General features: G+C 40.2%; 1 protein-coding gene and 1 pseudogene across 3 annotated transcripts; one reads left to right on the top strand and one right to left on the bottom strand.

The window, feature by feature from the left end:
• The first annotated feature begins 6,946 nt into the window (after positions 1–6,946).
• On the top strand, positions 6,947–8,573 carry LOC143600611 (protein STRICTOSIDINE SYNTHASE-LIKE 3-like; annotated as a pseudogene). Its single transcript, XR_013147506.1, has 4 exons — positions 6,947–6,982; positions 7,027–7,234; positions 7,776–7,943; positions 8,010–8,573. The product of XR_013147506.1 is annotated as a protein STRICTOSIDINE SYNTHASE-LIKE 3-like (transcript).
• Positions 8,574–8,983: 410 nt separating this feature from the next.
• Positions 8,984–12,190, bottom strand: LOC143600610 (transcription factor MYB97-like). Of its 2 annotated transcripts, XM_077078247.1 has the most exons (4): positions 12,161–12,190; positions 11,015–11,332; positions 9,914–10,592; positions 8,984–9,372 (listed from the first exon to the last, which is right to left on the bottom strand). In XM_077078247.1, the coding sequence occupies exons 2-4, from the start codon at positions 11,330–11,332 to the stop codon at positions 9,143–9,145; spliced, it is 1,227 nt and encodes a 408-aa protein (XP_076934362.1). In that variant the 5' UTR covers positions 12,161–12,190; the 3' UTR covers positions 8,984–9,142. The 2 variants fall into 2 exon arrangements, with proteins under 2 accessions (XP_076934362.1, XP_076934361.1); XM_077078246.1 differs by lacking the exon at positions 12,161–12,190 and having other exon boundaries at positions 11,015–11,448.
• Positions 12,191–17,439: the final 5,249 nt, after the last annotated feature.

Here is a 17,439-nt window from a genome sequence, read left to right on the forward strand (position 1 = left end):
TAAGTGTAAAGAAATCGTTGCTTGTGGAAGGCTGCAAAACCCGCATAAACACAAAAAACCGCAAACCTTCACGCAGGTCAGTCATAGGTAAAGTTTGGTGATCCCACTAAATGAAAGTGCCGGTCTTAACCGCACAAATCATGATAGAAGAAACCGAACTAACCTATTGACAACCACGCGTCGAACGGTTACCCTATTCAAAATACTTAGAAAATTTCTAACAGAAGGATGAGGAAAACCTCCACGCAGGTCAGATATAGGTAAAGTTTAGCCATCCTACTAAGTGCAAGTGACGGTCCTACCCGCACAATCACGAAGGAGGAAGCAAAACTTCAACCTATTATCTACCACGTTCAAAGGTTAACTTATTCTAAACACTTAGAAAATTTCTAACAAAAAGATGAGGAAAACCTCCACGCAGGTCAGATATAGGTAAAGTTTAGCCATCCTACTAAGTGTAAGTGACGGTCCTACCCGCACAATCACGAAGGAGGAAGCAAAACTTCAACCTATTATCTACCACGTTCAAAGGTTAACTTATTCTAAACACTTGGAAAATTGCTAATTTAAACTAAAGTATGCATGAGCAAGTCATATAACGTTTATAAAGCAAGTCATCCAGTGAAAGTAGCGGTCTTACCCGCACAAAGATTTATATTTCATAATAATTCATTACAAGAATGGCCGGGTAACTACCCGCCTACAAGAATATAAATCTATACAAGCTAAACCTATCCTAACAGTGGGAAGGGATCTTAAGGTTCAAGCTTCAGGACCACTCCCTCCAAACCCACTTGTACCCGCACCATCAGTTGGCTGTGGCGGTTCAAGGAAGGTCTTTAGAATGGCTAGCCCATCATCAGCAGCAGCAACTTCGTTCACCTTCTCCACCACCGGATGCGGGAAGGCGGCATACTGATTCACTGCTTGGTCATATACAGCTTCAGTATCAACATCATATAAAGGGAAGTTGGAAGGCGGGATGCATTTCTCAACGAACCCTAGACCAAGCAGGAAGCCGGCCTTTTCCCCATCCTCTTGAGAAGCGTTGAGGGCTGCGCTCATGGCATCGTCGTATGATGTGTCCGTGAAGACTCGATGCACAACCTACAAGAAAAAATACAAGTATCAAAACCTTTTCTATTTACAAAGAAAAGCGTGAAGACATTATGAAGCTAAGCTTACCTGCGACAACGCTTCTCGAAGAAGCCATTCCTTGGTAACCAGAGCTTCCTGGAGGGCAGCTTGAGCTTGGTTACGGGCGCGTTCGGCTTCACTTTTGTTGAGGTTGGCAAGCAACACTTCTTTAGCCGCAGCCTCTTCAACGCCCTTTAGCTTCCGCTCAGTGTGGTCAAGCACCCCCCTCTGGTCCAAGATCTCTTGGAGCTTCTTGGCGTCTTCCATCGCCAAGGCATCATGAGCCTGTTGGAGCGCCTCTAGTTTGGCTTTAAGTTCCTCATTCTCGAGGCGTAGAGGCTCAGCAACAGCTTCAGCCTTGGTGGCCCTCTCAGTTGCGTTCCGTGCAGTTTCCTTAGCCAGCCGAAGCTGTTCGTTAACAGCTTGGGCAGCCTTGGAACGGGCCTCGAGCCGGGCCTGAACTTCAACCTCGAGGGCCTTGAAGGCCTTCTCCTTTTCCGCAGCCACTGCGGTAAGCCTCTTGTTCTCCTCCCGGACAGCCCGCGCCTGAGCTACTTCTTGAATACGAGCTGCTTTTAACTTGTTTTCACGACAGAGCAGCTCGACGCGCGGCTGCATCCGGGCCAGGAGAATCCGAAGCTCGTTGGTTAGCCTACCCTCCTGGTAGCTAGCCATTGTTTCCCCCAACGCACCACTGGGAGCTGCGTGACGAGCCCACTCCACGCACTCCACAGGCGTGCGAAGGGTTGTTCCTCGGCGGATGTTCCATCGTGGAACATACACTTCATTGGAATCCGACACTGCAAAAAACAAAAAGCAGTTAGGAAAAGATGATAGGAAAAAAAGCAGTTAGAAAAAAAAAAGGCCAAAAGAACCCTACGCACCTGTAGGGTCGACAACAGGCCGATAGCCGCCAAACCCATCACCTGAACCCAAGGGAAATCCATCCAAGAGGTCAGGCAGATGGGAAGGAGGCAGAGGTTGGCGAGAAGCCCCAAGCATACCTGAAGGATCGGCCGTAGCTGCCGACGTCGGAGGAGGCATGGAGGCCGCCGCGGTAGAAACCAACGGAGGTGAACTCACCGGAGGTGAACTCACAACTGTGGTCGCCGTTGCGGAAGTACCCGCAGAAATAGTCACCGCCGGCTCAGTGAAAGATTCAGTAAATATGGCACTGACAGCCGGCGGAGATGTCATCACAGTTGGAACAGTTGGCTCAACTAGGTGAGCAACTGAACCAACAACTGAAGCAGGCGCAGCCGCCTGGGTCATTGCCTCAGGAAGGTTGACCAAGCCTACCGTCATGGGTCCGGAGGTGCTCCTCCCCGCTCCACCCTGGAATGCGGTAGCATCCACGCCTGCACAAAGAAGTAAGTATATTGGCGGAAAGATATGAAGTTAAAAAGTAAAGGAAGTTTGTACTTACGGGTTTTTTTGAGCCTAAAAGTGCGAACAGGCGGGGACGAACCCGATGGAGCCGGCTTCTTCATGCCGCTCACCGTAGTTGTCCTGGGCTGCTCGGAGGTGACGGTCGTCTCAGCCTCCGGAGCAGTGGTCTTATCACCACCAGGGTTCCCCGCCACCTCCTCGCTTTCGGTCTCTGAATCAGACCGATGCTCCGGATCGGCAGTGAAGGCAACCTTCGCCTTCCCCTTCCCGCCGGCAGCCTTCTTCTTCCGCACCAACGGAGGACCATCTGCGGATTCCTCATCAGAAGATGACAAGATTAGAGGAATTCCAGCAGAGGTTTCAGCATTGAGAGGTCGAGGGTTGAATAACGCCTTACCTGGCCGCGTGGCGCTCAGAATAGGGTGGCCTGGCGGGTAGACCTCCACAAACCGATCCCTCGTTTGCTCAAGATGGGCAACTCGTTCTCATCGAGAGCATGAGTACCCATCCGAGCAGGACCATCACTCTCCCGCGGCTGCAGGAGAGACCGCAAGTCGTTCCCCTCTGAAATAAAAGAAACAGTTAGAAGACAAACCTATATAAACAAATAAGACAAAGCATACCGTAAGGGACAGAGTTCAAACCGTATTCGAGGACGATGGGAACCTGTGACGCCTCCTTCCACACCCGGCTCATCCCAAGCATCACCATCCCAGACTCCGCAAAGCGGTACACCGGAGTCTGGATCCGGGAGATCTTGGCGAACCATTCCGCCTCCTGGTAGTTTGGGGCGTGAAGGGCGGGGAGTGCTATCCCATTCTTAAACGTCATCGCTATCGGAACGACGCGAGCGGAGATATAAAAAAACTCCCTCTTCCACGACCGAAGACTGCGCTCGGTTGCGCAGATCTTCAGCCCCTTGATCCGGTTGACCAAGGTGTACCACCCCTGGATGCACCTCCAAGAATAGAAGGTCATCAACCGGTCAACATGGGACTCCACGCCCAGAATGAGGCACACCCACTCAAAGTGGCGGATCTTGGCGATCGCCATCGGGTGTACAACCGTCAAATGCACCCCGTGCCTCTCCAAGACACGGTATACAAACTTCGTTAATGGGAACCTGAGATTCCCATAAACGAAGAATGCAGCGTACACCCCTATCTTGCCCTTGGGGGCATCGTACACCGTCTGGTGTGGCTCCGGAAACTCAGGCTCGAACGGCTCAAGCATGAACTTCCGGACGATGTACTGAAAAAGCTCAGTGGGAAGAGCACACTGGCATTCGCCAGCAGTGCTCTTATCGTCTTTATCAGACGTAGACGTCGGGATCTCGACGTGCACGTCAGATTCCTCGGCAGCAGCTTCGAAATCGTGAGTAGAAGACATGGTTTGGAGGTAAAGGAATGATTTCAGGAGAATGCTTACAAGAAGAGGAGTGAAAGTGTGAATTACAAAGGACCCTCTCCCCCTTTATATACTCATCGCAATTAATGCGATGAATTTAATGCGGAAGAGAGAGAAATCACAGGTGCAATGAAACTATGACACGTGGCAAAGTGCAAGCTGGCAACAGCTGTTGAAAGGACGCGTGCCATTAATTTCGCGGCTACGCGACCGAAAAATCGCGCCCACGCGCCTGAAAAAGCGTCTGGAATGACCATGTACTGTCACGTCGCCATAACTTCCTGCACGTCCTGACACAGTCAGAAGAAACCGTCGGACGACGTTTCAACAGTTTGGACTGTTCTTATCCTTTCACCAACTCTTCGAATTTCAAAACTTCAAAAAGATTCAAAAGTAAGCGGGAAAATACCCCTTACCTTGGCAACTAAGAAACTATAAGACATGTGCGAGTACAGTGTTAAGGCAAAACCCTTCACATACTTAGCAACCGGCAGGGAGTTGAAGCCAAGAATACCTCGGCGACCAAGTAAATATAAGACGGGTGCGGGTATAGTGTTAAGGCAAAACCCTTCACATACTTAGCACCCGCAGGGAATTGACGCCAGGAATACCTTGGAAGTAAAGTAACCGTAAGACGAGTGCGGGTACAGTGTCAAGGCAAAACCCTTCACATACCTAGCGCTCCGCAGGGAATTGAAACCAAGAAGGATCTTCTGGGCCATGCTTGCGGAAACGGGAATAACATCCCCGCATAGCGGGAACGTCGAGAACTATATTGTTTGAAGCTCCAGGATAGAATTGGTGGTTTTAACATAATTGATCACTATGTTCAAAACTACCAAAACCTCATGGAGAATCCACACAAGTGGGACTCAACGCTCCTGACTTGCGAGGAGGTTACAGACCAACCCGCATCATACCCAAAGATCAAGCAGGAAAGTCGGGAATTTCTGCAAGTGACATTAGGACTTCGGCGGGAAGAATCCCCGTGGAAAACCTTAAAACTAAACCCTTTTCAAAACCCTTTGCTTAAGTCCAAAAGTTCACCTCACTTATTAAACATTCATGAGAAGAACATTGGATTGGGGGGACTTGAAGAGGTAGGTCCCAGCAGAGCCCAGTTGGACCCGCAGGACTCACCTTGAAGAGAGACGTCTGCGCAGAAACCAACTGGATCCGCAGGACCCACCATGCTCAGAGACGTAACGTCCTTACGCGCAGTACGCAAGCTGTTCCCGCAGGAAATGCCTCCCAATGGTGAAGTACTCCGCCTGTTCCCGCAGCTGCGGATACAAGCCATCAGGGAAGGCCACCCGCGCAGCAAGGCTACACGCACAAGGCACTTAGCTCTCAATAATTCAGTAATCACCTGAAGGAATGAGCAAAGCCGGGAACAATCCCGCACAAAGGCGGGAGGGGGAATACTCCCGCCCAAATGAGCCAGTCCGTACGATACTGGAGGATCTTTTGTACTGTACCTGACGAGGTATGGGCAAAAGATCTGACCAGAGATACGACAGCTCATTAACAACAGTATGGCGAGCAGCATACTCTTGTACTGTATGTCACTATTAGCCGCTGCCTACTCACCAACTCCTGTCATACCACGTGCATAGCCTGCAGTTGGTGGAAAAGGAATAGTACACAGCAGGCCTGGTCACTGTCAGCCGCTGCCTACCCACCAACTACCAGCATGGCACGTGCGTAGGCCACAGTTGGTAGAACAGGAATACTATTCAGCCGGCTACACCTTCTTGGAAACCTACCTTCGGCTATAAATACCCCAAATGGTATGATCATCTCATCTTATCTTGTATCTTATATCTTATACCTGATATCTGCTCTAGCAATCTCTTAATATACATTTATATTCAAGAGCAATCTAGTCTGATTCTCACGCCGGAGGGTGGTCACAAGGAGGTACCCCCCCCCCCTTCTCAGTGACGAGCTCACGGTGTCTGTTTTGCAGGTTATCAGAAGAACCATCTTTGCCGGATCTAACCCATCGTGGGAAACATCTATTTAACCCCCAGATTATCCGTAATCTGCCCGGGGTCGATTAGTGTTTCTTCACGCACACATTATTATTATTATTATTATTATTATTGTTGTTGTTGTTGTTGTTGTTGGTTGAAGTTAGGACTGGCAAACGGGTTTGGGTCACTGGTTAGAACGGGTTGATTTAGTTTGGGATGGGAGGGGTCCCAGGGTTCGGTTAGAACGGGTTTTGGGTCTAAACAGAAATGTTGTCAGCTTTGCTTCGGGGTTTGGCACCGGTTATGCGTGTTTAAATGCCGCTTAGGCGCCTTCCGGTGTCGGTTACACCGACCGGGGCCAAGGAAATGCGCATAATGGCGACGGTTACGAGTGTGGCATGTTAATGCTGTTTACGCGCGTTCCAGCATTGCTTATCCATTCCATGCCGTGTTACGCGTGTACCGGTGTCACATTACTCGCATAATGACACTAGTTACACGTCTGATGGCACATTCCACGCTTACCAGTGCCAGATTGTGCGTCCCATATTAACCCGTTCTGACCTGTTTGAAAATTTTCACCAACCCATTCTGGCCCGTTTGAAAATTAACACCAACCCACTCTGACCAGTTTGAAAATTTTCATCAACCCATTCTGGCCCGTTAGAAAATTAACACCAACCTATACTGACCTGTTTGAAAATTTTCACCAACCCATTCTGGCCCGTTAGAAAATTTTCACCGGGCCATTCTGGCCCGTTTGAAAATTTACAACAACCGGCCTGTGAAAATTTTCACCAATCCATTCTGACCCGTTTCATTAGAAAGGGTTGTCTCGGTCAACCCCTTTGACCTGTTCTATGTGAAACAGACACCCATCAACGAAAATATGACCCATATCAACCCAATTTTGGGACTGTGGGTGATACCGAAATGCTCGGTTCGGTACCAGTATTTCGTGTCAAATTCGGGAAATACAGGTACCGATACCGAAAACTAAAAACTTTGTACCAAAATTGGTACCGAAAAGGTGAAAAATGCCAGGCCTGGTTGAAAGTGCATTTATGTTTCAGGTCAGAGATATGTGACAGAAAGCCAACAATCTTTGGTTACTGAGCATATATGTGGGAGGCCGTTGGGGTTGCGGTTTGACAAGAAGACTGGTGACTTGTATATTGCGGATGCGTATTTCGGGTTGCTAACGGTTGGGCCAGAGGGCGGTCTGGCGAGATTGAAGGAGTTCCTCTGAAGTTCACAAATGATCTGGACATTGATGACGAGGGGAACATATACTTTACAGATAGCAGCACAAAGTATCACCGAAGGTATTTATTCAAAAAAGTTACACATTAATTCATTGATATAGTTAGAGTGAGGCCGTTTTGTTTTAGTAAAAATAAACCCATCCATTTTTTTTGTCAAAACACTGCATAGATTTAGAAACAGCATGGACTGATGGGTTTTTATTATCCCTATTGTTTGTGATTTGACAAATTTACGTAGGTTTATTCGTCGGATACATTTTTGTATACTACAAAGTGTCAACATTATGATTTAAGTTTCTTGTTTGACTTTAGAATCCAAGCTTAAGTTTCAATATGTAGTCATTTAGTTTTAATCAAGAACCATCCTACGAAACATGTAATACAGCTGTGGTTGACCAATTTGGTCAACAAACTCAGAATTTTAACAATTTGGGTTTTATTATCACCAATTAATTTTCTTATAAATCCTGCAATCTGACATAAAGTTGCTTATATTTTGTTTCAAAAACTTTTGAGTGGTGATTGTGTTCATTAACCGCTCCCGACATTTTAGACTTGAGTTTAACCCTGAACTATATATATTATGACTGTTTATTTTCAGGAACTTTATGCATGTAGTTTTCTCAGCGGACGACACAGGTAGACTTCTGAAATACGATCCGGTCACAAAAAAGACAAGTGTTCTTCTTGACAAACTCCAGTTCCCAAATGGCGTGTCCTTCAGCAAGGACGGTTCTTTCTTTGTCTTTTGCGAGGGGTCCAGAGGCAGGTGAGCTCGGAATTACCAGTTTGCCATTTCCATTGTTTCAAAGTATTTATCACCCTTGTGATACAGGTTATTGAAGTATTTTGTAAAGGGAGAGAAAGCAGGGATATCTGAAGTATTTGCCATTTTACCTGGATTCCCGGACAATGTGAGGACAAATGAAAAAGGTGAATTTTGGGTTGCCATTCACACGCGCCGGTCGATGTGCGCTTATATCTGCGGCTTATTCCCGAAATTTAGAACCTTTTTATTGAAACTACCGATCCTGATCAAGTATCATTACCTGATGACTGTTGGTGGTCGGCTTCATGGTATTATTATCAAGTACAGTCCGGATGGGAAGGTTTTACAGATATTGGAGGACGCACAAGGTAAAGTCGTAAGAGCTGTGAGTGAAGTTGAGGAGAGGGATGGGAAGTTATGGCTGGGGAGTGTGTTGATGTCGTTTATTGCAGTATACGATTTGGAATGAATACTATTGTTTGTGGTATGTTTTACGTTCTGCGAGTTGGACACTGCTAGCACTATGTAGTAATGTTTCTTTTCAGTTAACTTAACTAAATCCGAACATTGATTTCATAATATGGTTTGTCAAATGACTTTATACTTCTTTTATCATTTACATAAGAAAAACTCATCCACATAAGCAAATTTACCATCTCAATTCATATTTCACAACATAATGTTCAAGTTTTTTGTCTAGTAATATTCGTAACTAGTTACTGAATCATCTTACCGATTAGGAAAACCCAAGAAAAAACGGTTGAGCACAAGTACACGAAGCTTGTACTTCTGCATAACAAAACAAACCCTAATGGTGATCCAACATCCAAGTCATATAACACTGTCGGATTCACGGGTTTGTCAACTATTGATAAGCTTCACTGATGCTTGCTGCCTAAAACTATTATTCATAATAGATTGAAATACTTTTTAAAGACAAACCGAAACCTATTTTTAGCCGTTTTGACTTTTGATCCTAACCAAATAATTATTTCAAACAACCATCATGGAAGTATAGCAGAAACAGTCTTTAGAATCATCATAGAAATATAGCTGAAACAGTCTTTACATCAATCACAAATATCCACTTGAATTTGGCCTGTTCAAATAAAAGAAGAAAAAATGGTTTGAAAAGTCCTTTTAAAGCACAATACAATGACTATCTCACCAAATAGTCATTTTAAAACTGAAACACACATTTAACGGTTTCCCAAGCCTCTACAGATTTCTGAAATGTCGTCCCATTTTCCGGTAGACTCGTAGTGAAATGGTGAGCCAAAATTATCATCACCAACAAGTGCCCGAATTGGGCTGGTGTGTGCAGCATTTGAGCTGGAACTAAACAAGTTCCCCAAAACAAGATCTGGTCTTGAATAGATTGGATTCAGATGGGCTTCTTGCTTACCAAATTCCTCCGCTTCATGCTTAACTAATCATCCAAACTTCAACAATCAGATTGATTTTCAAAATAACATATTGTTTTCCACTAATTATAAACAAAATAACTAAAATACGAAGCATAATATCATATTCACCCAACCAAAAAATTAATATCTAACATACCATTCAATATACTTCAAATTTCATATTGTGTTTATCTAGGTCAACGGGTAAGATAGAAAAAGATAAGCTAAAAAGGCAATGTGCCAAAGCGTGTTTTTTATGCATAATGCCACCTAATTAAAAATAATATTCACATTGATTATTTAACAAAAAAAAAAATAGCGCCAAGGCCAAAATTACATGTTTTGACTGAACTCAGAACTGCAGCAAACAACCTCTATTGTTTTATGAAAATTTTGCACGGAAATAAACAAAACAAGAATATATAATTGTAGGAAGCAAAACTTTGAATTTGTGTTGCAGTAAAAAGCATTTGAATCTGTGCAACAAGTGTGTAACAGACAAAATCATCGACAAAAAAACTTTAATAGACAATTAGTATTATAACTATTAAATAAAGTTGTTACCTGAAATAGCCTCAACAGACTGAAGTTCATCACCTAAATGAGGAGTATATTCACTGAAAACAGAGGCAGCAGAATGACCCAAAGGTGAGCCACCCCAGTCATCAAGCTGAGACGAACTGTCACGAGAAACACTTGAATTATTCAAATGTTGGGATTGTAACAGCACTGCCTCTAACAACCCACTGTCCCTGTCAGCAACCGACTGTCGAATAACAGATTCAAGTGGGGATGAACTACCCATTTGGATAGAATAATGGATTGAAGGGAGCTCCATTTTCTGAGCCCATACATTGGGCCCAGAAGAAGAAGTGTTGCCATTGAAATAGGCATTGGGATCACCATCAAATACTGGATAAGTATTGGACGTCCGGGCCCGTTTGGGCACGGGGAATAGAAAACTACCATTATTAAGATAACTGCCTGATGGTAAATCAAGGATGTCTGGGTCCTGATTTAGTTCCAAATTCTTGAACTCAACAGGTGGAATTGGGAAGGTATCAGCATTTGGCGAGTCTTCAGAATGAGGTGCATTGAATGTGACCATGTTTTGGGCTTGTGCACTGTCGTTTAGTGTTTGCAAACAAACATCATGAGGGTAAATCGGTAATCCAGCACGCTGTCTTCTTTTGGTTCTTGTGTTCCAAAAGTTTTTTATTTCGTTGTCTGTACGTCCAGGTAACTGAAAACAAAACCATAATGGGAATTTTAGTAAATAAAGCTGCACAAGTTTCCACTAAATATTTCATTTTCTTTGAATTTCTTAAACAAGCAATAGATTAAAGATGACTCTAAGATCAATCTATTATAAAATCCATAAAATGTAGCATCATGTCCAAAGCAAACTGATCACATTTTTTACATTATCATGTCCATTGCTTATTTGTGGCCCAAGTACATGTTGGGGATATTGATATAAAAAATGTCTGCAAAAAATGTATACACACACATACACATATTCATAATTTCACATGTATGAATTTACAATTACCACACCAAACAGAGGCTAATTATATAAGGCAGTTTTAAAAATTTGCACGAACTGTAATGCAGCACAAACTGTAATGCAAATAAGAAACATAGTATAATTAGGAAGGAAAGTACCTCAAGAGCCATGCGGGCCCATTTGTTACCCATCTTAGCATGGAGTTCAACAATCTGGCGCTCCTCCTCAGGTGTAAATGTACCTTTTTTCAGATCAGGTCTTAAGTGGTTTGCCCAACGTAACCGACAGCTTTTCCCACAACGAGAAAGCCCAGAATGCTTCTGAACAGCGTTCCAGTTCCCTTCTCCATGTTTTTTCACATATTCCACCAAAATTGCATCTTCAGCCGATATCCATGGACCTTTCTTCAGTGTCCCGGAGCTTACTTCATCAGCTGATGGAGAATCCTCACTGCTTTCACTTGTCATGTTGCTCATCTTTATAACACACAAACAAATATCTCTCATCAATAACTATTTGAGATCATGACTTTATGTAATTATTAATCTACTAATCCACTAAAAGATTGAGGTCATTACTTGTTTATCTACTTAGTTTATGACTGGATATGCAATATGGGCCGAAGGCCATGTAATTAAGTCTAAATGTTAAAACACTGTCATTTGTATTATAACATACAAGTATGGTGTTCATATCAAACATACGTTTTAGTCGGTTGTTGCATCAGTTGAACATATAATGATTGATCAAGAGTGAGTCTGTTTGTTTATTCTCAATCTTATTTATGTACTGTGTCTTGGTTTGCTATTAATCATGAAGCCACAATCCAAGTGAAAGTCGATCCGGAGAAAACCAGTGTCCAACAGTAATTAATATTATATACATGAAAGTAACAAACTTCTAAGACAGTGTTCGTTTTGTGATATGAAATAAAAGAATCAGATAAATGTATGGCACTTGAAGATTTAATCATTAACTCTGATAGTAATAACGGTTTCTTGTTAGGAAATATTTGATAATCAAAGCAAGCAATCCATAAAATAAGGCCATTAAAGTTTTAACTTATTATTAATCTGAACAAACTAGTGATCCAAGAAGCAGAAACAATTAAGCAATTGATGATTGTTAGTTAGATTTGATCATGAATCATAATAATAAATTAAGGACCAGATTTCAGTGAAAGAAAAAATAATAAATAAATTAAAGAAAGAAAGAAAGAAAATAAACCTAATAGTAATATCTTAAATGAGGAAAAGAATTGTGAAAAAACAGAGTGAATTATAAAATTAAATGAAGAGATATACCTCAGCGAAGAAGGCGGAAAAACAATAATAATAATAATAATAATAATAATAATAATAATATCGATTCGTAGTAATAATAATCCGGCATGAATCAATGAGTGATAGAAACAGGTTGGGCGAAATCAAAGAGCTGATTGCAGAATTGAAATTGGTAAAAGAAACTGAGTGGTACGAGTGACCTAGATCTGGTTTCAATCAAAACAAAAGAAAGAAAGAAAGAAGACTGGATGAAGAAGAAGCAATTTTAATATTAATATGAAAAAGACCTACCTACGAACCAATCATACAGTACAGAGAGAAAGAGATGAGTAGCAGCTTGGGCCTACTCCAGCAGGCTGTCAGGCTCAGGTTACTTTAATTTACTTTACTTGCTTTTTAAGCCTTCTTTTACTCCCTCCGACTCACCTCCTTTATTCATTCATTGCTCCATCACATATGTATCTACTTTGCTCCCTCGTCTAATTAGCCATGTAAACAAATCGATTGTGTTCGTTCATTTATTAATAAAACGAACCTCCCATCAAACAGTTCACAGATAGTTTACCAAGCGTTCAGTTCAATTACATGCCTACATCTAATCTAATCTAATCATTCATGCACTAAAGTGTTGAATTCTCCTTTATTTTCTTTTCAAATTTTTTTAACTATTAACCCTAATCAAATAGTTAGGGTTTGTATCTTATTATAAGTATTTATCAATTTTAACGTAGAATTAGAGTGTGTGTATCCTCGTTTTAAAAATCATAAATGTAGTCAACAATAACTAAGCATGTATACGTATTTATTTTTTTTAAAATGGATGTTGCAATGTGCGTCTTTTAAAGTTTCTTTGCAATGCATTGATGAAACTAACAAAATGAAATTACACAATGAGGCGTCTTATCTAAATAAATCATTTCGGCCTAATTTTTATCCGTATAAAAGTATTCACCTTTAGTTTGTTTAGCAGGATCCAAATTGGATATTTTGTTTGTTTTAAGATTTTATTGCTAGGGGCTTTCTATGTGATCCATAATGTCACCAAGTAAATTACAAGAAAAACATATTTTATGGTTGTATCAATTTGCATGTTTTATCCTTTATATTTTAAAATCACTCTAGGTCTCTAGCAATTGTTTATGTTTCATTTGTTTTGTTTCACTTTCACCCTTTGTGGCTAAGTTAAATCAAGCATGTGACATTGTAGATTTGGAAAATGTGTATGTAATTTCTTTTTGGAATTTTCATGTTAATTGATCTTTCATTCTTTCTTTCTTGCTTGCTTGCTTGTTTTTTGTTGTCACTTCGGTGTGCGTTTGTGTGTGGATATCGGATTGATTATTGGATTTGGAGTTCATGATAAAAATTGAAAGAAACATGTAGTTCATGAGGGTTGATATATGGGATGATATAAAAAAAACTGGTTTTTTTATTTTGTCATATGCTCTTACACAAAAATGAAACCTAAAGGATGATCAAGTATATTTTAAATATTAAGAATGAGACCTGCATAGTGCATACCGATACAAAACGTAAAAACTGCTTTCTGTAACTTTTGAAAACATATATTTTTGTAAATGAAATTTGAGTCACTTTAGATAATTAGAAAAAACTTTTAGTGATTTCTTTGAATCATTGAATAAATCTGAAAACGTTTAATGTAGAATTGAGAATTTTTACAATAATCAAAATTCAAACCAAATATATAAATACCATTTGAAATGGTCTTTGTTTGGTTTTTAAAACGTGGGCATTGTAAGTCGGGTGGATATATATCAATTAAGTTTTATTTAAGTAATTTTAAACTTTTGTAATTAAAAATTCATCATGTTACGTTACATTAATGTTTTTTTAATAAAATTCAAAAACGATAAATACGGGATGATAATGATATCATTTAACTATTTAGATTTTCTTTACTGAAACAATTTTTTTCTTACATAAAGTATGTATCATATACAAATCTAAGTTTAAATTTTAAAATAAAAATACTCTCGTTACTTTTTTATGTTATGTTATGTGATAATTAGTCATCAAATAATTCAAATTGACCAACTCAATACATACACGTTATTTCAATTAATACACAAATATATTTTCTATGTATAAGAGTTGTATTAATTCACACATTGTATTTCTCTTTAGCGTATTATATGTCTGCCAAATGCACTTGCCATTTAGGATTACCAATATTTTTCTCCAGTTGGTTGTTTTTATATTGGTTCAGTCTTTGCAAGTTGCATGGTCTTTTATCATATTTGTAGTGACCCGGGACAAGTGGGTCTTAGTGGCCTACATCAGCCTCAAACAGTTTACAGTTGTGCATAACTATTAGTCTTCGGAGCTCTTTTATCTCGCATATGGTGATATTTGGATTGTACTTTGGCGGATGATGATCATCTTCTAAGTAACATAAGAATTTATAACTTACTAGTAGTCAGGGCCATCTCAATGTCGGACAGGGCTCGGGTAACGTTTAGGACATGTTGTTGATGAGAGAATAGATTTTTTTTTAAAAAAGGTTATATATATACATATAAATATATTTAACATTAGTAAGTGAACTTGGATAATAAAAAATCAATAAAAGCCCCAAATCTGAACAAGTCTTTTTGACAAAAATAACGTAGGTAGCGTGTTTGGTATGCATGAATGATATGGGGAATGAAATGATTTATTACGTGGGAATAAAGAAAGTGGCGTTTGGTTACTCAATGGAATGGAATCATTCATTACACATGAAATCTCATTCCATCAAAACCATTCATTCCCCCCCCCTTTTCATTTCATTCCTTCCTCATCCTACTTTCTTAACACCACCACCACCTAACAACCACCACCACCACCATCATCGCCACCACCACCACCTTACCGTCACTGTCACCGTCGCCACCACCACCACCGCTACCACCACCACCTGACCACAAACGCCACCACCATTGTCGCTACCTGACCACCACCACCACCACCGTCGTCGCCACCCTACCATCGTCATCACTACCAATGCTACTACCGCCACCCCGACCACCACAACCACCCCGCCTAACCGCCACCACCACCATTTTCATTTTTAGTAAAAATATATATTTTGGGATAGGAATATTATTATTATTTCTACTTCATTAATTCCTACAATTTTTTTATACCAAACAACATAAAGTAATTATTCATTTCATTCACATAAGTTAACTAAACAAGACAAAGAAATTGTAATGATCCATTTCACTCTCTTGTTCATTTCATTCATTTTCTCATTCTATTCTCTCTTCATTCCATTACTTCCAACCAAATATACCCTTAATAATATGTTGTTAGGCCTGGGGATACTAATGAAGTAATGGAATTGTAGGTATGTATGAGTGTTTTCGATACTGGTACCGATTACCGAATTCGGTACCACCGATTTGGTATCGTCTGAATTCGTATTCGAAATGATTTGGATTTGGTTTATTCAATTCAAAGTTTATGTCAAATTCGATTCAATTCGTATTTGAAACTTGAATTCCAAATAAATTTAATTTAACTCAAGTTCACCCTAAATAAAAGTTATTTATATATATATTAATTTACAACTTTGTTAAGCATTGCTGGTAGTATCTTACGCAGGTTTTGTTGTACCACTATGTCCATTCTCTCAGACTTCCACGTATCTACTGTTCTTTAACACGTGTTTAAGTGAACGTCCATTTACAGCAACAATAGATTTATCATCAGTCTCAATAATGCATCACATATTACCTCTTTCTCTCTTCTTTCTCATATTTTCCGGTTGCCGTCACCACCATCTACAGACCCTAGGCGGTGGTGGTGGCGGAGGTAAGATGTGATGTTGTGTACTTGAGTATGTGACGTCGTATTTATCTTCACATCCTGAAAGAAATGCCTGCAAAGTGATTGCGGTTTGAACACTTCTTAACAAGCGATGTTAGATTTTAACGGGCCAAAGGGTTCTTGAATTGGCACATGAGCACATCCATTACATTGTAGTCTGAGTTAGTATATGCAAAAAATAATTAATGAATTTGTATCAGTAAGACTGGCCATGAAGGGAGTACCATCATGTATAGACTTTTAAAGGTTGGAATTTTGTTTCTGTCTCTTACGGTTGACAATTTTGGAAACTGCAATAAATATTGCTTCTGATGTGTAAAACAAGGTTTATTACAAGTTGTTTCTTACACCCCACAACGCGTATGTATATATTCTCTGATCATGGTGTGCAAGATTCAGTTCTTTCTCTCTTTTAGTTGGCGATGATGGTAGCCCGCTACATGGCGCGCAACCATGGCGACGCTGAGCCGTGTGTTGTTCATAATGGCAATGAGTTGTGTTAATATTTTTAAATGTTATAAGTTTGGTGACCTGAGTAGATGATTATGACCATAAGCCCATCTGAACGTGTGATTTTTGGGCATCTATAAGCATTTGATGTTTTGAATAGTGGAATTTGGGGTTTCAATATATTGATTTAGAAATCTCATATATGGTTGTCTATGTTCATTCCAGGTCAGTTGTGATACGGAAGCAGGCTGATATTCGGAGTGTGTTAACGGGCCAACATGTGGGTGAACTAATTAGGATAATTTCAGTTGGTACTAAGGTTATTTTTGGAAATTTTGACAGATTGTTTTCGGTTAATAGCGGGTCAGAACAGGTTTTGTTTTTTGTAGTAGTATTGTATTCAACACTTGCTACGGGCTTGATCGAGCTTTTAAACAGATAGGATAAAAGGTAAGCATGATCTGTGTTGAAAGTGGTCGTCTTGCTAAAACCCTTCGTGAAGACACCACAGGTAAACTTTTGATATCCTTTTGAGAGTATGTTGAATTCTATATATGAATTAGCATAAAAACATGACTGTATGTTAGCTAGACTTGAAATGGAGGTTGAGTTAAACTAATAAGTGAAAGTTGTATGATAAGTATTTTAACTACCTATTGTTATACTAACTTTGAGTTGAATCTATTATTAAAATGATAATGATAATCATATGATCCATACAAACAAAATATTTTATTGTTCTTTTGTCACATTTGTGTAGTCATAAAAAATCTATCAATTTTGTTCTTTTTTTTTCAGGTTAGGAGATAACTCAATGAAAGTCATAATAGGATGTCACAAAGATTAAGATAACATTAATTTGTATAGTTAGTCTAATAGAATCAAATTTTTTTGTAACAAAATATTTTATGTAAGAACATGAAGTAAAAGATTCAATATTACTTTTGCAATTTGTGTTTTATTTTGGGTGCCAATCATCATAATACCCTAATAAGAGTCGACTATGTTTTGCATTACAC

This window comes from Bidens hawaiensis, unplaced genomic scaffold, assembly GCF_021521415.1.
Source record: "Bidens hawaiensis isolate Kalapana, Puna unplaced genomic scaffold, B.hawaiensis_p1.1 tig00054451_1, whole genome shotgun sequence".
Lineage (NCBI taxonomy): Eukaryota > Viridiplantae > Streptophyta > Magnoliopsida > Asterales > Asteraceae > Bidens > Bidens hawaiensis.